The sequence below is a fragment of the Lepeophtheirus salmonis genome, chromosome 7, assembly GCF_016086655.4.
Source record: "Lepeophtheirus salmonis chromosome 7, UVic_Lsal_1.4, whole genome shotgun sequence".
Taxonomy (NCBI): Eukaryota; Metazoa; Arthropoda; class Copepoda; order Siphonostomatoida; family Caligidae; genus Lepeophtheirus; species Lepeophtheirus salmonis.
In genome coordinates this window covers 17,226,979-17,249,392 of record NC_052137.2, presented here as the reverse complement: position 1 = coordinate 17,249,392, position 22,414 = coordinate 17,226,979, and the positions used below count along the sequence as shown (strand labels likewise).

Here is a 22,414-nt window from a genome sequence, read left to right as displayed (position 1 = left end):
TTACTTTTTCAAGTGCTTACATAAGAAATTATTTGTACTATGTAAATTTAAATATATTAAGGTCTAAAAAATTATTTTGTAATCATAAAAATATAAATATGAAATAATCAGGAATCGCCATAGCTCATGGATAGCACGTTCGGGAGTTATAGTCTTGAACTTGATGTGTTTATGTTCGTGCCCCGGTCATTCCTAGAGAAAGAATTATACTTCATGTATATGGATTTCACCAAAAGATTTCTATGTTAGATGGAATAATAATAATACTATAATGTTTAATTATACTTAATCAGTACAACCAATTAAAGCAACATTTTAAAAAAATCACTTGGACAATACAATACAATTATGAGATATCTATTTAACTTATTTTTTTAATTACAAAATTAATTTATTCTAATGAGTAAAAATTATTAATTTTGTCAATTTTTGTTGTATTTTGCTACCTTTCTTCAAAAAAGTGGAAAAAGAGGCAAAAAGTAACATAGTGGGAAATAAATTATAACAACTTCCTCAGCTATTTAAGAATTTATAATGTATTACAAATATATTTACAGTTTATAGAGTATTGATCCAAAACTAGTTATATCATTTAATTACAATTTTATCCCTTTTTTTATTAACAAGGTTTCATTATCCCGACAAGTTTTATGATTATCCCATGTCTATAAGTATAAAAATATTAGAGCAACAACAAAAAAAGGAAACGCGTGTGCAATCTTCTTCGCGCCGTTGTCAGTACCACGAAGATTATAGAGGATGTTGGGTTTACCTACAACTTCAAGAAGTCCATTAAATCCCATATAGCCAAAAGAAGAAATAATTATGAAGTAACAATATTGCTGTCTTCAGGGCTGCTTTCATGGGGTCTTTCTCCAGCACTGACCTCAACCCTTGAACTTGGACGGCTGTAAATCTTATCAAAATTTGGATTTGTTCCATTATGAAAGCCTGGTACCCCCATGGACACAGCGGCCTTCATCGTCAATAGAAGTAAATCTGTTTTATCCTTACTAAAGCTGTTATTGATTTGAAGTTGGATATATTGAATAAAAATATAGTATTTGAACCTATCAAAATTTGATTGGAGTTGTCTTTTCTAAATTCCACAAAAATCACGTTCCTCGTAATTTAGGCCGTCTTATGAAAATTATAGGTTCCCACTCTGTAGAAAGAGATATATATATATTTAGACTATCAATCATAAAAACTCTGAATTGAGGGTTTTTATAAAACAACTGACAAAAAAGTTCATATTAATTCTTCATGTTATGGAAGTAGCAACATTGTGTAGAACTTATTTTTTAAATAGGATCCACTAAGAGTATAATTATACTTAATTTTGATAAAATTATAAATAAAATATCAATAGAGTAAAATCGTTTATAATCTGGCCATGTTTGAACAAATTATGGCCATGACACAAAGCAAAAAATTATAAACATAAAAACTTTAATTCTTTTTCTTTAGTTTAATTTACTCTATTGTCTTTTTTTTTTAAACAAAAAGAGGACTTTAGTGTGATATAATAGTAACAAAGAACCATTGTCTTTATTATCTAATGTTCCTTTGATCCATATATGTTTTTGACATAATTTATGTTAAAATGGGCTTATTTGTCCTAATTTTTTTTTTTTTTTAATTTAGACTCATTCCCTCAGGCAGGCCACCCAAAATGGATCGTGTAATGAGCCAACACCCAAAAAATATACCCATGGTAACAAAGAAGTGGCTAAAGAGAAAGTATATTAAGGTGGCTTAGTCAGTCTGCAGACATCAATCCCATAGAAAAATTTTATCATGGGCTAAATTTAATATTTATAGTAACTTTTTCTAAATCCTGAATATAAATATAGGGTAGAAGAAGATGTTTTGGCACACAGGGCAAGTTGGCCTTCATCCACTTTTTCAAGTTTTTTCAGGCTTTACTCCAGTACTTTTGTGGAATGAGTATTTTTTAGTATTGCATTAAACCTAACTCTTAAACCCCTTTCCTATTTAACGTCCTATATAACACAGTCAGTGCACTGGGCTATAAACTTATCCCAAATATAAAACAAATTTACATTACACTCATTGAGGATAGTTATTACACGCAGTTCTGAACTGTGACTAATTTTCTGGATTTGCAGTGCGTCTCTACGAATCAGAAACGAATTTTTCCAAGCTCAAGATGTTATCAAGATTTTTTAAAAGTAAGATAATGAGATTTTATATGTTTATTTTTCTGTATATAAACAATCTCAAATTAAACATCCTTGGTCTTCATCATGGCCTCAATATTAAGGTTTGTTCTTGTATTGATTCTGACACGTCAGCCCACTCCTTCTCGACGGCCGACTCTACGACATCCAAATTTACAGGGAAAGTGGCAGAGTACCTCCGTTTTATAGCGCCCCGGATGCAAAAGTCAAGAAGGGTAGAAGTCTGGTGACGAAGGAGGCCACATCGGAGAGGTCTTCAGAAGTTCGCTTGCTGTCCTCCTTCAACTTTTTAATTTTGGTAATGAGACTGTTGTAGTAGGGACAATACGAGAGATCTTGTCATAAATCATTCTCGAATCAAAAAGAGCAGACATATGATTTCTTTTGGTATCCATCTCCGTTGTCTTTTGTCTGATGTAGGAATTTGGTTCATAAGAATGGTTTGTATTTATTGTTCTACCAGTTCATATTAGGGAACCCTTACCAAAGCATCATTAGCAATTAGTTTGGGCACACTGTACTACTGAAAAGTAATTTTTTTCATATTCATTAATTTTCTTCAGTAATATAAATTACTTGTTGTTAACTTAAGAATTAATCGGAGTAGATCGGAAAAGCATAGAGTACTTTCTATTAGTATTTGAAGTCAAAGAGTAGCTGGAAGCATATTTGGGGGGCAAGAAAAAGTAAAAGAACAGAAAAAAGGAAGGGCCAAAAGCATTTAGGAAAAAGTTAAAAGCCTTTAACTTTAAATGTTAAGTTTTACTATAAACTTAATTGTGTTTTGTTGGATAGGTGTACTATTTTTTTTCTAACATATATACATATTCAGTTATTTAATGTATAAGTTTGATTTTATATTTATTTGACTATAAAAATCCAAACATAGAACTTGGTATTACGGCACAGCTGATATATCAATATCAATCGTAGTAGTATGCCCAAATCTGAAAACTGGTTCAGCCACGGCCGTCTTAGTTAAGAATGCTCTACATTTCTACGTGAAAGATCATTGATCAATTTGAACTAAATTTTTTTGAACGGCTGAAATGAACATTTCAGCTGTTGTAGTTACCATAAAAAACCTAAAACGATGGGTTCTTTGACCTATAAATTTAATTCTGGTCAGAATGAATTGGGATAAATTATCCATTTGAAATAAATGTGTGTAGGTTCGCGTCTTGGTCGTTCCTAGCAATGGAAATATACTAATTTTTAAATGGAATTCAAAGCCAACTCCAAAGTCGGATGGAGTAATTTTAATACTGTAATGTTTAATTATACTTAGTCAGTTCAACTCTGTCTCACCAATTAGAGAAACATTAAAAAAGGGTATATATGGAAACATACATTATAAAGTTGGGGGTCCTTAAAGTAAATCATACTTACCCGTAATATTTACTTGCTATTAAATTTATTCAAAAAAGTTCAAATAAAAGAAGCACAATTAGTACCATGACACCCAAAAGGATTATTAAATTTGAAAACAATGGGATGTCAGTCGAAAACTTAAAAGAGCTGTACAAAAGCTTGACCTCTTAAAAAAGGTCATTCATAAAATAAATCACATTCTTAAAAAACTGTCATTCGACATATATGAAAAAAAAACAAAAAACATACAAAGAAAGGCCATTTATCTTATTTGAAAAAAAAAGCACCCATATTATAATAGGTTTGGGAAAGAGTAATTTCGTTTATTTCTTTTTATTTCAATGCTTAATAAGAAGTGTTACAATCATTTAATTAAAGCAAAGTATGCCACGTTCTAGTTGAAAACTTGTTGCCAAAGATAGCTCAACTTTACAACGGCCTTTTGGATAAACCCTTGTCTTTCTTGGCAAAAAACTTGGACAATAACTTTCATAGGCCTCTATTGAGGCCAAATTTGTACCCCACCCAAGAACATTGGCTCTAGACAGGAAGAAGTATTAGTCACTTGCTTAAATGGCGTAAATACACAGAAAATATGCAGTTTTCAATTTGCAAACCGTGTGCTTAAACTTTTTTTTTTGGTTAAGAGGGGTTCTTTGGATGTATTAGTGGTGGTTTTTAAGGATCCAGGGGTACCTCCGTACCATTTCGAGGGCGGAGGGTATTCAACCATATTTTAAGAGCCCCTAAACTATTCCCCTTACTCATCCTCTTGATCAATTTCTTAGAAGATTTGATTTAATTTAAAAATTGCAAGAAAATTGTATTGCAAAAGTATTACTCACACTTAGATACTCCCTTGGGGGATAAAAAAACAAAGATGTTTAGATGTTTGTCACAAATAGTATTAAGTGAATTTATAATGTGTTATTATTCATTATGAAGTTTGAACAAAATAAGGTGCAATTTTCCTCCATGGCAATTTTCTTCATGCCTATTTTCTATAGGAAATTTTCACCAGGGCAGTTTTCCTAGTACCTTTGTCATCTACTAACCTTTTCAGTAGAACCCAATGAACAAGATAATCAGAGTTGTATAAAATATGCCCTACAAAGTGGAAGAAGTTTTTTTTTTTTCAAAATTACTATCATTATTATTCTAGACAGAACTTTCTAAATAATAATTAGGGCATGTGTTTATGAAAAGGAAGAGTAACAATGAGGTTTTGCTTCTCAGGAGTTTTAAGTATTGGTTTTTGTGGGACTTGGAGTAAAATTGAAAATCCACATTGGAGTACTTCCAGCCTATATGACCTTGCTATAAAAGGGGTAGGATATTTTTTATTTCCTCCCTCTTACGGCTGCATGCAGCTGAACAGCTAAGCTACTCGCCTCCAAAGAATTATTAAAATTATCAGAATGACCACTTTTATTTTCAATTTATCTTATTTTCACATAACGGTTGGACATATTTTATGAATTACTAATTCATTTTGCAAATAATATCTCATTGCGAAGAAGTGCATCAACATTACTAAAATTTCCTTTTCAATTTCATTATTTCTATAGTAAAGAGCCTAGTAGGTACAATCTAATTGACTTTTTATGGAAGGATCTAAATTTGCATCAATCTATTAAACGACCTTATGTATATTCGTATGTCGTAATATAGAGTCATAATTGAGAGTAATGAGGGAGTATTGTTGAGTATATTTATAGATTGGGGACACAAAACTTTCAGTAGAATAACTAAATTGCTATTATTTAGAGATACACCAAACATAAAAATTTTACACAGACCAATTTTTTTTATATAAATATCGTTTTTTAAGTAAGGGTATTTTTAGTTATGTATTTTTTTTTTTGTAGTAAAAAAGATTTATTTATGTTGTCTCCTTCAAAGTAATCCTCCTAAGATACAATAGCCAAGTGCCAACACTTTTTCTAATCGTCTAATACTTCTCATTAGCCCTTTTCGATATATCCTTGAGCTCCTCCATCGATGTAGTCTTTATCTCCTCTATCGTTACAAATCTCCGTCTTTTAATAGGTATCTTCAGTTTTTTGGGACAAGAAAAAGGTACATGGGACGATTTATGACCCTTTCGAACAAATCAGGATGATAATTGACGTCCGTCAAAAGCTCATGCAGTGATTCTTTTAGTCAAAATTAAGCACTCTTTGAGCAAACTTTACTGACGCTCGTCTCTTGTCCAAAACTTTCAAAAAAAGTTTATGGCAAGAGCCAAACGATATGTCAATATTCACAGATACTTCTTCGAAATTGATTCCACGGTTTTCTAAAAAATAAATTTCACTACTTCAACGTTTTCATCTATTTTGACGTGCTTGGGCGTCCAGAGTGAGGCTCATCATTGGCATCTTCCATACCATCTTGGAAGAGTTTGTACTACTTTTCAACTTTTTCTTTCTCAGAACAATTTCACCGTATCCCATTATCAACATTTCAAGTAGTTTGAAGCGGATAATTTCATTTTTTAAACAAAGTTTGAAACAAATTCTTTGATCCATGTTACCATAGCAAAAAATTGCCAAGCACGTAAAATATATCAGACGGTTATATCTCTTACAAACAAATCAAACATAATATATAGCTAAAATAGTAAATATATGTTCGTGGCGAGTGTAATAATATACAAAAAAAATTAAAATCGAGAATACCTAATCTACATTGCCCAAGGAATTCATTTTACTTTTTAAACACACCTCCCAGACATAAAACTATGTGTATATCATAAAACGATATTCTGAACAATAATTTTTTGTCAATCGCTACCACCGTGAATACTTATAAAAGAAGCAAATATTCACTTTTTAAATTTAGAAGTTACAAAATGAGAAACCTGGTTTAAGTGATCAACTGTACTAAAAGGTCGCCTTTCAGTTGTTTTTTTTATCTCACCACTAACTACAAGTTTATTATATATATATTTATGTATCTATTTTTCAAAACAAACACTCTAACTAGACTTGTATATTAATATATAGGATAATTTTTAAATGAGCAACAAAAATAAATAACAAAGCATGCATTTTATTTTAAATTTACAATATTTTTTTATGTACTTATGAACGACGTACAAAATACTTTTGAGTAATTAATTTGGATAATTGTATTATTTTACTTTCCTTTAGCACCTCTTCTGTAATTTACAAATTTATGATTTTTTTAATATATATATTTTGATAAAAAAAATCAATCATTTTTTCAAACATTAAAAGTTTTTTGGGGACAAAACATTGTTCAAAAAAATAATAATAATAATCTATTTCCAAGTTTTCCTTCTTCTGACAATATAAAATTTAATTCTTGTTCTTTCCAATAATTTATATTTTATTTACAGATAGAGCTTTATAATAAGTAATGTGAAATATCTTAGTGAATATACCTATTTTTTTAATTATACTCCTTTTTACCTTGATTCTAACACTTTGTAATATTACTTTACAGATTTTTTGATAAAAAGTTCGAAGATATGACGATTGAATACCCTGTTTGTAGCAACAACTACATTAGTATATGTAAAGTATCATTTGCAGATTGGGTTGTACAGGACGTGAGCCTCAACGGATACTTCATCACTTTTTGGTGGTATGTACAAAAATATATAACAGCTATATTAAAGTTATTTCTCGACGGGATATTTTTTTGTGTAAACATATTGTGCGTAAGTAAAACTAGCAAAAAATATCTTATAGAATAAATGACAAATAACATCAACCAGCAAAGGCACACATTCTTTTCTGTGCCAAGACAAAATATGTTGAACTGTGTACAATTCGAGCTTCTGAATCCTAATATAACCGTATTTTTCTTTATAATTCATAGAACCTTCAGAAAAAGGTCATAAAGTTACAACTTTCAACTATCAAATGACTTATTTATACACTTTCTTCATTATTGATTTTCAGAACAATGAGCTACAAAATAAGAAGGACCAAATTTTTACTTTAAACAATGATAACTCAAATTATAAGCGGGGTAAATATATTTTGAAAAGGGTTCTACAGTATTTTAACGTTAGGTTTATATAATATATTCCTACTTTTAACACCAAGCTTTAACAGAGCTTAGTTGAAAAAAAAAATAACTAAATCTTTATGGTCTTTTTCTGAAGGTCCAGACAGTATTAAGAAAAAAACTAATTCCTAAATGGAGTCAAGGTGGCAAATTCTACTCAATATAGCAAATTTTCATATTGGGACGTTTTTGCTGTTCAACAGTTAAATGAAAAGTTAACATTTCGATAATTATTTAAAAAACGATTCAATGATTACAAATTTTTTTTTTTCGCAACTTTCCTTGATGGAAGTTTTGTTCGATTTTAGTCCTATGACATTTTTTTTGTCTTCCTTCCTAAGATAAATGAATCCCTACTTAACCAGCATTATTATATTATAAGAGTCCATTCTCTGAAAAAGGATAAGAAAACAAATATTGATATACCGGCTTATCAAAAACGTTCTTAACTTTTCATTCACTATTATGATCAAATATTAGCATTTATATATATTTGAAAAGTATGTAATTCATAGGACTACCAGAATAATGTTATCCTAAGAAAACACATTTTCTTTTTGTTTAACAGAACAAAATATAATTATTTTTGTAGAGTTTGATCTCAAATTCCAAAATTATTACCTTAGTTTTTTGCTATTAGCCTTTGTGTCTTCAGAAAAAGGCAATTAGTTTTTGTTTGTTTTTGGCATTTTTTTGCTTTTTTATCTTTATCGAATACATTAGTTCTAAATTATGTTCATTTATGTGTCTTGCAATTTTACCAAATCTATCTGTAAGTAGAAATGGGATTTGTTTTATATCTTGAATTAAGACCTTTGTTAACATCAGCTTCCCGTTAATAGATTTTGGGGGTTGATAATGAATTACTGTTTCCAAAAGGAGAACATTTCCAATTAAAATAGCATTAGTATGGGGAAAATTTAATAATTTTATTGAAATTCATCTGAATATTTTTTTATATGTATTCTTAAATTAATTTACAACAAGGGTAGGCAAGAAATCTTTTTTAGAGGGACCCGACTTATTAAACAATCGACAAAAAAGAAGTAAAAACACACACATCAATTATTTTTTCTTTTCTGATCGCTAAACTGATTTTTTTCTTTTCACAGATCCCTTCTCTATGTAGGAGTCAAAAACGGATTTGAATTTGTTATGTGGTATTATTGACTATAGACAAGCTCAGAAATGATTTTTTTGTTCTGTAGCTCGATCCAACTCTGAGTTGTTTGTAGGCCTTACAGAGAAGAAAATTAGTATTTTGATGAATATTTGATTATCAATATATCGTAAACCAAAGCAATGATAGACAAGTATTATACAGGATAAGTAAGCTATCAGTTAGCTTAACAAACTTGTCTATATATTTTTTTAAAGTCAAGACCCCAGTTTTTGATCCCAAATTTTTCAAAGTTTATGGCCTCTAATTTTTTTTTTAAATTGTCACCATATAAATATTAAACCTTTTTTTTAATTTAGGGAGGAAACTATGAATAAAAAGTCGTATTAGAAATATAATTTATAAAAATCAAAATTTTATTTATATTATAAGTATAATGTTTCATTGAACATACCCATTTATAGGAAAATATTTATATATATTAAATTTACATAAAATACTATATATATAAGGTTTGATTTTTATTAATAACACCATTACTTCTAATTGCATAGATCTTCAACTGAACGGGTTTTTTTTTAAACTGATAAGAGTTCTATATTTAGATATATCCAGAGTAGATTTGGTCGGTGTTGCCACGGACATTAAGAAATTAAAATTAATTCTGAACTCTTCTACACATAAAACAAAAAATAAAATTTCTCTAAGATTGATTCTCGTTGCATGTTGGTAAATATCTTTTCACACTTTTCTTTAAATGAGATTATAAAACTTAAAGAATAATTATTTTTAAGTTGAACTATCTTTTGCTTAACTTTCATATTACTGTCAAAAATCCTTTATTTTATTATCTCTTCTTTTTTTTTTAAGTGTGCAGAGGTAAATACCAACATGACACAAGAATAATTCTTACAGTTTTAAATCTTTATTTTTAGTGTTATGTGATATAGTCGGTTGGGTGTAAAAAAAAATATTTTTATAAAAATGCTATTTCAAGGTTGTTATGGCCTTGTAGGCCTAAAAATTGTTCATAGAACCTTTCCCTGAGCCATAAAAAACAACATAAAAAATAAGAACAAAATTCATATAGTGGTTCGGCCGTGAGTCCCGTTCACACAAACATTCGTATTCATTATATAAATTAAAATAATATTATAAAAAACCATAAACTTTGAATATTTAAAGTCAAAAACTAAGGTCATACTTGAGTATTTTTTACCTTATAAAAATGAAAAAAAAATGAAGAAATCAAACCTTTTTTGTAAAGATAACGGATATTTGATTAATTCATTAATGATGCATTATACTTTGGTTCACGATATATCGTTATTCAAATATTCATCAAAATACTAATTTCTTCACCTTGACGGTCTCAGAACTCAGATTTAAATTGAGTTACAAATACAAAACTTTATTTATGTTCAGGTCTACTATCAAGAAACCCATATAACAAATTTGAGTCAAATCCGTTTCTTCGTGAAAATATATAGAGATAATATAACTTCATTGATGCCTGATAATTGAATTATTTGCTAGTAAAGTAATTAGATAAGGGGTTCAATGTACTTTTATGAGGACGTATTACAACAGTTCAAACTCTATAATTGTTCCCCATTGTAACTATGTAGCTAAACAGTTAATATCACGAAAAAAAATCTGCTTTTCTTTTTTGATTTTTAACCTTATTTTTTCCAAATATAGAAATTGCTTTAGTTTTTTTTTTTTTAAATATATCAGACTTATATTTTTTATTATAAAATTGCAAAAAATAAGTTAATTAAGTATTGACCTTTCTCAATTTATTTAAAAATATATGAAAGATTTAAAAGTAGTTAAAAGTTTGGGAGAAGTCCCCTTAATAAAATGAAAATATAAAATGTGTTACAGTAAAAAGAAACATTCAGCCAAATTATCTCACGATTGTTGTCTTCAGACTTGTAGGAAGAGGAGTCTTTTTTGATCTGCTAGAATAAATTATTGTTAGAGCCATTATCCCTTCCACTTTAAAGTAAATTTATCATCTCTTTGTAAAAGTAATGAGCCAATATGACGCTCTCATACTTATAACAACCCTATTAGTAATGATACTCTTCACCATAAATAATAGAGATCCTACTCGATCACAAAAATAAATAAATTGATGTTGGATCTTAAGTAAATATGGTCTTTTTTTAAATATGTTTTCATTTTTATAAAATGACTTTCAACTCGAATGACTCAAATATTAGATATAATGAAATTTACCATAATGTGTGTCCCTTCTTTTGCACAATACTTTTTGCTCCTTTAATATAGCCCAATAATGTTAGCATTTAAAATGTATTTCTTCCCAAATAATAAAGGCTTTCTCACTTTCGTATAACTACTTTAAAAACAGTTATTTTTTATTTGCCATTGATTCGATCCTACTTTTGGTTTTATGGATACAAAGGTACATTGTATATACAAAATTATATATCCCATGTACTGCATTAAACTTTTTTTTCTGTATTTACACATTTTTTCAAAGATACATGTTAAAGCTTGTATATTAATTATTACTGCAAACCCTAACTAAAACTTTTTTCAAATAAATAAAAATGTGTCTTTATTGCTTGTTCCATGTAAAAATATTTGACAATATTCATGGTAAATTGTCTATTTTTTTTATCGAATATATAACATTGAGGTAATGTAAGTTATGCTACATTAAAGAATAAGATATATTTAACCTCTTTGAAGAAAAAAAGTTTATTTTTATTATTTGGCAGTGCTTTTCTGATAGAAAATATTATTTAACAGGTAATTGTTTTTATTTTCTAATATTAGATGTGGTTCTAGGTAATTTTGCTTCAAGGAGATTTTGCCGTTGTTTTTATATTATTGGTTCAAACTTTACCGTTGTATCTCTATCAGATTAATTATATATAACTAGGAGAAGAAATAAAAGAGAATAACATCAATCAACATAATCTTATTATAGGGATTCTCAATCATTTTTGTAATGATGTACCACTTGTTGTAAAATATTTATTGAACCAAAGTACCCCCTTAAAGGTACATACCACTTTCAACTTCAGATACAGGTAGTGTTACGTCATTCCTTATTTATTCGGTCCAATCCAGTCTTAGGACCGGTCCTTATGACCGCCAGTCTTCGGGACCGTTCCTTAAGACTATCAGTTCTTAGGACTGGTCATTAAGACTGTCGGTCCTTAGTGCCAGTCCTTCACTGTCAGTTCTTGGAATTTTTGTAAAAATATCGATAGTTTATTAAGCCAAATATGATATTTTAAAAAAGCATTAAGATTATTGCACATATCTTGCAAAAAATATTATATTTATATATTATAATACAATATAATACGAAGATATTATATTGTTACTTGGTTATATCATTTAATATTATATAAGGAAATAATTGGAAGGAGGAAAAACACACTCATTGACGTCACGAGGGATTGATTTTACCTTCTTTAAGGACCGACAAGTAGGACTGGACTGGATTGCGGTCCTCGGTCCTAAATAAGCACTTATACAACCCTAGATACAGGGCCGTCCCCACGATTTGATATATATATATATAATTAATATTATTTATTGTTTTGATTATTTATCCAAACAATAACATAGATAACATTGTTATGAAAAAATTTGAATTTTTTTTCATAAATCCATTAAAAAATTGAGTTATTTGGAAAAAAAAAATCAAAGTCCACAGTAGTTGATAAAAATAATTTTTTTTAGGAAACAAGTTTAGTTAAAAAAATTTTTGAAAAAAAAATGAAAAATACATAGCTATCCAGAGAAAATTTAATTAAATTTCAAATATTAAATTTTCTAGTAAAGTATAAAAATTCTTTAATTTGGGGGCTACAGTCCCTACAATCCACCCCTTGTGGACGCCCCTGAGTTATGTACAATTGAAAATATTCTTCCAAAGTTTCATATATCCCCAGAGTGCATCCAAGTACTCCGAATGGTACGCGTACCCCCATTTGAGAACCACTGGCTTATCATGGATTAATGAATTTTATAGTCAGTCCTATTTTTTTATTGATTTTGAATTGTATACATTCAGTTGATTCATTTTTAGGGATTTCAAAAGTGCCCATAATATAAGAGTTACTTAAAATCACACCTGATGTTCATATAAAATTATATCTACTCCAAATATTATAACTTTATAATTATATAAATTTCATATGAGTTGATCAACAGGAATTTTTGAACAGAAATGATGTTTTTCATTGCAACAGGTTGCGTGATTAGAGCTTGTGCTCCTCCCTATAGTATTATTACTCCTTTACTAATATTTTATTATGAAGATTTTATCATTTTGTTCTTTCTTCTCACAGTTATCTTATTAATCTGATCGAGATACACCAGTAAAGTTCGAACTGATAATAACATGAACATAAAAAGGCAGCAAATATGTCATTGCCCTAAAATTAATAGTGTTTAAGTTATTTTATGTTTATGATAAATATGTATAACATAACATTTTAGAAACTTATTCAGGGCCATGAACGTTTAATTTTGTAGGATGACAAGTTAAAAAACATATTTTTCTACAAAAAAAAAAATTGCCAGTTACTAATACCAACAAAACAAGGAAACCTCTCCTTGATCAACATCTGAATTAGTCCCCTCGAATTTGATTGACAAAGTACTTAGTGAATATACCCTGAGTATAAATTAATTTAATCATTATTAAAATTTGTTGAAAATAATATTAATAACTTTTAAAAAAAAATCAAGTGCTTATATTTAGTACCAACTCGTTTCACTATATAATGAAATAAATAATGAGATGGAAAAATTCTTGAGATAATTTACAACCACATAAATTTAGTGGGCATAATGAAAAAGTTTCTAGTCACTTATTGAAAGCTCATATTCTCAGCTTTCATTTGATATGCAGAACATAAACAAAAAAAACAAGATAATCACTATGGAAGAAAAAAAAAGCTGTAATTGGCGTTGTAGTCCGTAACAAAAAGACCGCTTCCAATATTATGAAGATATAAAAGTGTGTAGAGTCAGAAATTTTTGCCCATTTACAACAACCTTAACCCTTCATTAGTAAACATATATTCTAACATAGTTTGTGATTTGTGGTTTAAAAACCCCAAAAATAGCTGTAAAATATAGATCTATTTAATTTGTAACATTTTTAATGCAATTTAATCCATGTCTCACTTGAAAGTATCAATTAAAATGCAAAATAAATTTATATTATATTAACACAAGACCTAAAGGAAACATAATTTATCTTTTGATATTAATATTAACAACATTCGTTTTGTGCCTTCACAAAATATAATTTTTTATCAATAGAGTTTGATATTAGTTTTTTATTTTTGATGGATATTTTAGTGTATATTGTTTATTTGCAAAGAATTTTGTGTAATAAATAAATACAAGCTGAAGAATCATGCTAGAGTTGTTTTCGATGTATAAAATAGTAGCATATATTATCTTAGGAGCAACATGTACTCCTCACATTAAGAAAATGAAAAACCATAGTAACAATTTTTAAGAGAACAAATCAATTGAATTAAACATATATTGTAAAATATACGAATAGTTCCTATAATGGGCATTATTTCAATCTTTAAAAAGTTGCATTTACTCTGGCTGGACATTTTAGGAGCATAGCTATAAAGTAATGGAGATGGAATGTAATTTAAAAAAGTCGTATTGGATTTGGGTTTAATAAAATCCCAACTCACTAACAAAGAGTTAAGGATAAGCCTAAGAGTAGTAGACTAACCAAGTTGAACTCCAATTAGGTAAGAAAGGTCTTTGATCAAAACTTATCCATGATGTTCGCTAAGGACTCCAAAAATAAGCACATCAAATGTTTTTCAGTTGACAAAGCCGTAAAAAAGGCGAGTAGAAAGTCACTCAAAAAGTTTGAAATGTCCCCGCTTTTCGAAAGAACAGCAAAAACTCTATCAGAAGTGTTGTCAGTGACTCAAGTAGAGGTGTTTTTTTTATGAAAACACATTCACCGCAGATCCTGTCTACAACAAGCAAAATGAACTGGTGCTTCGCTGTGTTAATACAAGTAAAAACAAAAGGCATTCACTGCAGACCCTGTCTACAACAAGCAAAATGAACTGGTGCTCTCTTTGTTAATACAAGTAGCAACATTAGGACTGTCACCAAGGGCATGGACTCTGTGTAGATGTTACGGATTAGAGCCTCAATAGGGGAAAAAAATCTTGGTCTTGCCGGTGCAAACTAAAACTGCAAGCTCATATATTTTCCACTATGATTATATTCCTTTCTTTATTTATGTCCTATATATATTAAATGCAAGCTGATAAACTAAGCTTTCAGTCAAATTACTCGAATTTTTTAATAAAACTCACAAAACTTATCAAAAAATTGGATTTAAAATTATATAAAGACTTTTTCCCATGTATTTTCTAGTCTTGATGGAGCAATTAATCAAAGTTTTCAACATTACAAAATACTTTTTTAAATAAATATTACTTTACATAAATATTTTACCTACAAGTTGTAACTTGTATTAGTAAATTGTACAAGCTGCAACCAATAAATGTAAAAAAAGTAATTTAACTGTAATACATATGTAGTATACTTCATACTAAAAGCCAAAAGTTGCATATTGTTTCTAACTATAAAAAAAATCAGATCAGGAGAGTGGTTTGAGAAGTACCCAACTTAAATATTAGATAGTTGTAATTATTTTAAACAAATAAATGTATACGGAAGTACAGAATCTATAAAGCATTTTTCTAAGTTTGAAAGCGCCACATTGTTTAGTATTTGATAAGCAGTCATCAATAATTAACGTTCTCAGTGAGTTTGTGGAGATTTAGAAAATTGGACATCATTTTAATACTTTTAATTGAAAGGCTTCAGCCCAACTAAAATAAAAGCTTAATTGAATTATACTCTTGTGGGCCCCTTCAATTACAAGAATAAGTTTTGAGCTAGCTGAGTTTAAACGAGGCCGTACAAGCTACTAAGACAATCATCACAGTGTTGACGAAAGGAGATGACAACCACATAAATTGTAGGAAAAAACTACTCAGCGACGCTTGTGTATCCATTTAACAGACATTGTAAAATGTCTGTTAAGTTTGATACATTGCATATTATCCGAAACTTGGACATGATAAAGCTGTGCATAAGATGAGTGCCGCAGTTGCTAACACACGAGCAAAAACAGTGTCATAAAATGTTTTAATTCAGTGTTTAGGGAAGTTACATAACAACAAAGTAGAAAATAATTTCAAAAATTAAAGTTTATACAGCTCAAAGGAGATAGGGTTGACAAATAAATATTTTTTTTCTTAATAATGTTTATATTGTCTTTGTTTGGTCGGGTATATCCAGGGCTGACCTCGTATGTACAGACTGAGTAATATATAAAAAAGTAAACAGGAGGCAAACTACCAAAATACGGTAAAAACCCCGATTTCCAAGGGATTAAAAATGGTTTTATAGTGAAAAGTTATTTAATTTCAAAAGTTTATTTAAATAGTTATCTAATACAAATAATATTAAAATTTCATGGTTAAAAATAATACAATTTAAATTAACAATGTAATAATTGATTTAATTTTTTTTAGCTGTATCTATGGTTTTTCTATCATAAAAAAAATCAATTGCTGTGAAATTTTTTACTATAAGGAAAAGTTTTTATTTAATTGGATTTTTTTTTCTTACAGCTTTACAATTAATTCAATAAAATATGTTAGAAGAATGTCTTTAAAGTATTGTTTACAATTAATCTTTTAATTCAAATTCCATTTCATTTTTGAAAATTATTTTCCCGCATTCTATGGATTTAACACCATTAATAAAAGTAATATCATTACATAAAAATGAAATGTTGATTTTCAAATTACTTTAATACTTTATGTGAGAAGAAACAATATTAAGCTCATTTTTGAGGGGGTTTGTTTATAGATGAATAACTTCTTAATAGTTTATTTTTTTGAAGGAAAATAAGCTTATTCAAAAATTAATAATTGATTTACAAGCAAAAGTTTGTTTTTTGATGGTAAAATTACAATGCTGGTGACTGTTTTTATTTTCAAAACGTTTGATTGAATTAATCACAATAGCTGATTCTGTTGAATTGAACAATTGAATTGTAGTAACCTTTCAATAATGAAAAAGTTTTAAAACGCTATGAGTAAACTTAATAAAAGAGAAACCCCAAAAATATTTTTATTCATGATAAACAGTTGAACAATGATAATAATTACAATATTTATATTTTGCACGTGTAAATATCAATAAAAACTCTAAAAATACTTGTATAAATATATATATGAGAGTTTGAAAAAAGATCAATTTTTATTTAAAATAATCTTAATAATAAAACTAATATGTGTTTAGGGTTTCATCAAGATTTAAATGATTTTTTAATATAGTAAAAAAATTCCAATTTCATAAATGATAAAAATTTCTATGAAATATGTATGACTTAATGCGAATTTTGAGAATCAAATTAGTATTCATCAGTTTTTTATGAGGATACGTGTATTATAATTTTTTAGCTGCTATTGTACGCCTCAGTCAACACATTGAACATCACAGAAATTACCACCTATCCTTGTTATTTATAAAAAAGTATATCTAGCTGCAGAGGACATAACTATTGTCTCAATTTTTCTCTATAAATTGGCTCTTCATGTTTCCACTTGAATATAGTTTTCTTTTAATATGGATGCAATTTTTTAAAACTTTGCTCATACATGGATGGGCTATTGTCCAAAAAATGCGTAAATGTACGAACTCAACCGATATTCCTCCTATTTCAATAAGTAAATTAAATAAATTCTAAATATTTGGTATTGTTTTTCTTATATATAATAATCAATTTCACCAAAAAAATATGACCAAGTCAATATGAATCGTAAATGAGACCTCATTAAGAGTCTGGAAATACATATTTACAAAATTAGAGATTTCATTTTTATTTTTTTTTTCATAATGAAAATTAAAAAACATATTATATTTGTTAATAGCTTTTCTATTTTATCTTGACTTAGTCAAAATAAAAGGCTATTAAGGGATCTAATCGAATGATAGTTCTCTTTGTATATTTAAAAAAATGTAAAAAGTTTTACACTCTTTTTATAGTCCTAAAAAAAGTACGAACGCCATTACTTAAAGAAGAAAAGAAAAACGATTTACCTGCAAAAAAAAATTAATTTAATTAAATTTTTTCCCATTTATAAAAAGCAGTAGTTTTAGAGAAAAATGAGTCAGTAAATGACGATTGAGTTTCAATATGAATTATGTCACTTCGTAAAGCTATATCAAATGTGACCAGCCTGTATTTAAAAATGAAAAAACCCTAAAATGATATGGTCACTCTGATCATTAAAGGATTATTTAGGAGGAAAGTAGCTTATAAGTTCATCTCCCAACAGTTGGGAACGAAAGGAAATAAAAAAATCATTTTCTGGACAAAGGTAGCAATTCCATTGTCAATGCTTCCATCTGGGGACATAAAATTATAACTCCTACAAAAATCCTTAGTGTTTCTCTCCGTCATTTATTATATTTAATTGTTTCATGTACAAGAAATAAATTTTTAACAGCATTGGAACATCAAAAATTATCTTAAGATCGCCAATTAAAAAAAAATATTGGACTTGATAAGGTAAAGGTGAAGGATAAAGTTTTATATGTAGAACTATATCACATCGTATACTTTAGACATTTTTGTTTGTAGTTATTTGAAGTAACATACTAACAGATCCTCTCATTACAAAAAGGACCTTAATCTCCACCATCATTGCAGATTTTCTGAGTGCCATGTTAGTGAAGGTCTCGTCAAGTTTCAAAGGCTATATTCAGACCACTAGATGGTAGTCGAGCCAATATTGTGTCTAAATAGCCTAGATTTTTGTATAGTATGTACTAGACGTGGGTTGAGATATCAGATCGAAATTTTAAAACCAATATATTCGGCAAAATATTCAGTATCTACATGGGATACTTTTTTTAGAAATTTTCATGTTTGCCCGAATATTTTATATCATACAATCATAAAATATTTTTGTATACTAAAGAGAATACTCATACTTAAGGTGAATGAAAGAATCCATCTATTATGGCTTGTGTACTTCTTAAAAAGAGTGCGACACAAAACTTGCCACTGTGATAATTACATTAGGTAAAAATCAAATTTGCTCATTACATAGACTTGTAATTTTTTTTTTTCATTAAAATTGCTGTTTTGTTATAAACGTTCATATTGCTATCATTACTAAACCAGGATCAAATCAATACATCCGTACATTATAATTCAAATAGCTCAGAACTATATAAAAAATTTCTTAAGTATAAAAAATACTGTCAAACTGTTGACGACAGATCGATTAATTAGTATATTCATTTTCTCATGAGTGACCAATGCGTGCTTTCTTTTCCAATTTCAATAGTGCCTTTGATTACAAGAAAACCAGTAAATGCTTAATTTGCTAAGTAACCAATTACCTTTTTTTATGGAATTTAAGATTAAGACAACAATATGACAAAATTTATCGATAGACAGAGTATTCGAGGAGAAAACCATCGTTCTCCAAAAAATTTCACTAAGACATAAATAGATGATATAAGAATAAGATACAGAGTCCAATTTGTATGAAGCAGACAAGTTAGGGAAATTGAAAAAGTGACTACTTTTTGTAGTTTTTTCCCCCCTTTTTAACTCTTTTAGTAAGAGGAAATTTCCAACTAATAGATATATAAATATCCAGTAATCATCTCTCTAATCACTTCAACTCTAGTACTAAAGGGGCTATTTATATACAAAATATGTTAACCAGTTGAAAGACGTATAGAGTGTGTCCTTGCAAATAGTGAAGTAATTTTCTTTAAGCATTACATTATTTTTATTGCCAAAAAGTAAAAAAATAAGATATAATGACTTTATATTAATAATTCAATATGATAATGGACACACTTGGCCACTACCCTGGCCTCAATCCTTGCCGTTGCAGGTCTCCCTCATGTTGTCTTTTGACATGTCAGCCCACTCCTTCTCCACGGCAACCTTTAGGGAATTCACATGGGAGTTGGCACATGCTTTCCTTCCGATGGCACTCCTGATCCAATAGTCAGGCCAGAAACTTACCAAGTTGTCTTCAGACCCCTTGTGAGTTTTTCTGGACTTGTGGTTCATATCAAGGCTCTTGTTATCGACATTCTGCTTTTTAATCTTAGCAATGAAATAGGGAGGATGCTAAATATCTCGTCCTGTCTCAATCCTACCTCAAAAAGCGCTGATTTCTTTTATCCTTCATCTCAGTAGTTCTTGATCTGATAAAGAAACTTGTTTCAAAGGAATTCTCTGTATTTATTGTTTTACCAACTTTTATAACTGAAGAAAGTTGGCAAATTATTCAGTAAAGTTCCCAAGGTTTCATTTGCAATTTGCTCAGACAAACTTTGTATACAAACATTTTATGATGATTCCAAAGGTTGTAATCCTTTTGCAACTGATTAAAACACAGTATTCAGCTCTAGTTTTATATAAATTTGTTCAAAACGGACTCGTAACTAGCTGTTAGATATTTAGAACATCAAAAAGACTTCTTTTTTCACAAATAACTTTATTAAAGATGTTACCAAAGGAAATAATGTTATTTACATATCCTCCACTTCCTTATCATTGTACAAAAAATAACCACAACCAAAGGTAAAATAAGCGGTAGCTACTGATCAAGCCAATAAATTGTCAATCGACATACAAAAAATAATTAAATTGAAAGAAAAATAGTTCATAGACAGCACACTCGGGAGTTATTCTCTTGAACTTGATGTATGTACGTTCGCGTCCGGTGATTTCTAGAACAAGAAATATACTGTACGTAAATGGAGTCCACCAAAAGATTCCTAGGTTAGATGGAGTAATTGTAATACCATAATGTTTCTTTATAATTCATCAGTACAACTCTATCTAACCAAATAAAGGAACATTCAAAAAAATGTAGACCAGCGATTCTCAACCTGAGGCCGCAGCCAAGTTCGGCCTGCGAGTGCATTGATTAACATAAACAAAATTAAAATAAATAATAATTTTTGGAAGGCTTGAAGGGAGAGTTTGATCAAAGATTTCAAAATTTCGATAATTGTGATTCTACATTTCAATTTGTTAAGTACCCATTTTTATACCTCCACAATGGTGCATGGAATGGGTTATTTCATCCAATTGTAAGAAATGCCAATGGTGCTTTATTGCAAATTGAGTTAGTTGACTTGCAATCAAATGATAAATTGAAGAACGTGTTCATGACATCAGCTTCTATTGAAGATTTCAGTATCGGATTGCCACTAGGAATTGAGCTTTTAAAACAATTGCGACATTATGTTTGTAGAATGTGCGTATCAACATGACTGAGCAAGTAGATAAATCTGGTAAAATAAAAATAGCGTACTAAGCTCACTTATAAGAACTTCCATCAGATAATGAGGATTGGCAAAACCTTTGAGAGTGCGAGCTTTAAAAAGATAACTCGCGAGAAGATAACTGTCATTTTAATAATAATATGTATTAATAATCATGTGTATATAATGTACTGTTGAATTAAAATTGAAGACAAGGTTTCATTAATATGGCCTGCTGGATGATCTCTTCATCTCATTTTTCTAAACACACAAAAAATGTTGGGAACCCCTAATGTATAATTTAACAATGATGAAAGTTACATAGTCTTTAGTCGGACAAGAGATTGTCAATGTTTTTTTATTAGGAAGCATGAGATTTTTCCTTTGAATGATTGTATGAAGAGGCCAGAGAAGATCCAATGTAAATTTAAATTTTTTATCAATACTCTTTATTTATGTTGTTTTGTTTTTTTAACATCTTTGAGGTGGGGATGTACTTTATTAGCGTAAGTGGTTTAAAAGAAATAACAAAAGCTTGCATATATACTTTGTAATTCGCCCTAAAGCATAAGTAAATACGTATGTACAATAATACAAGTATATTTTTTTAAAAGTACTTGTTAATATCGATATTTTTGTTTGAAAAAAAGAATACAGTTTTGTTTTTTATACAAAAATACCTTTAAATAATTTGAAACAAAACAATGGTAAATAGTTATTGGCAATCGTTGATTTCAATTTAAAATTTATTTTTAGTCGGTCTATTCCATGGGAAATATATTCATAACTTGATTGCTATAGTAAAGTAATCGATAAAAAAATGATTTCAAGTGCCAACAAAAGAAAGGAATTTAACTGCATCATATCTGCAAACTGGACAAAAACTATTAACATAAAATATGATCGTTTTTTCTCGCTTCAAATATAAAAACTTATATTTCTTATGAAATTAATTTTTAATAAGACTATTTCTTTAATGACCCATTAGTGGTTTGACTATAAAAAGTTGAATAGATTCTACTATCAAGGAAAATCGATTGGATCAAATTGATTATGAGTGGAATAAACAATTTTTGAATTTATTTTGACATTAGCATAATAGAATCTATGGTTTCCTAAACAGAACACTTTTTGACTGTAGATAGTAAACAAATATTGTATCGTGTATTACTGGTTAATACTTACATCAATCCGATATATTTCAGAGGAAAATATACAAATTTTGTCGGATTGAATGTTAGAAAGCCGTAACTAAAAGTATACTTTTTGCTGTTATTATTATATGTGTGCTCCTCCTCAAGGGTTTGCA

The 22,414-nt window shown here is 28.8% G+C and overlaps 1 protein-coding gene across 6 annotated transcripts in view; it reads left to right on the top strand.

The window, feature by feature from the left end:
- The window catches only part of SPR (Sex peptide receptor), a 261,194-nt gene that overhangs the window by 151,474 nt on the left and 87,306 nt on the right, over positions 1–22,414 (top strand). For all 6 annotated transcript variants that reach the window (XM_071889929.1, XM_071889931.1, XM_040717068.2 and 3 more), the window contains one exon: positions 7,047–7,187. In XM_071889929.1, the coding sequence (XP_071746030.1) occupies positions 7,047–7,187 (141 nt within the window). The remainder of the gene's footprint in view (positions 1–7,046; positions 7,188–22,414) is intronic.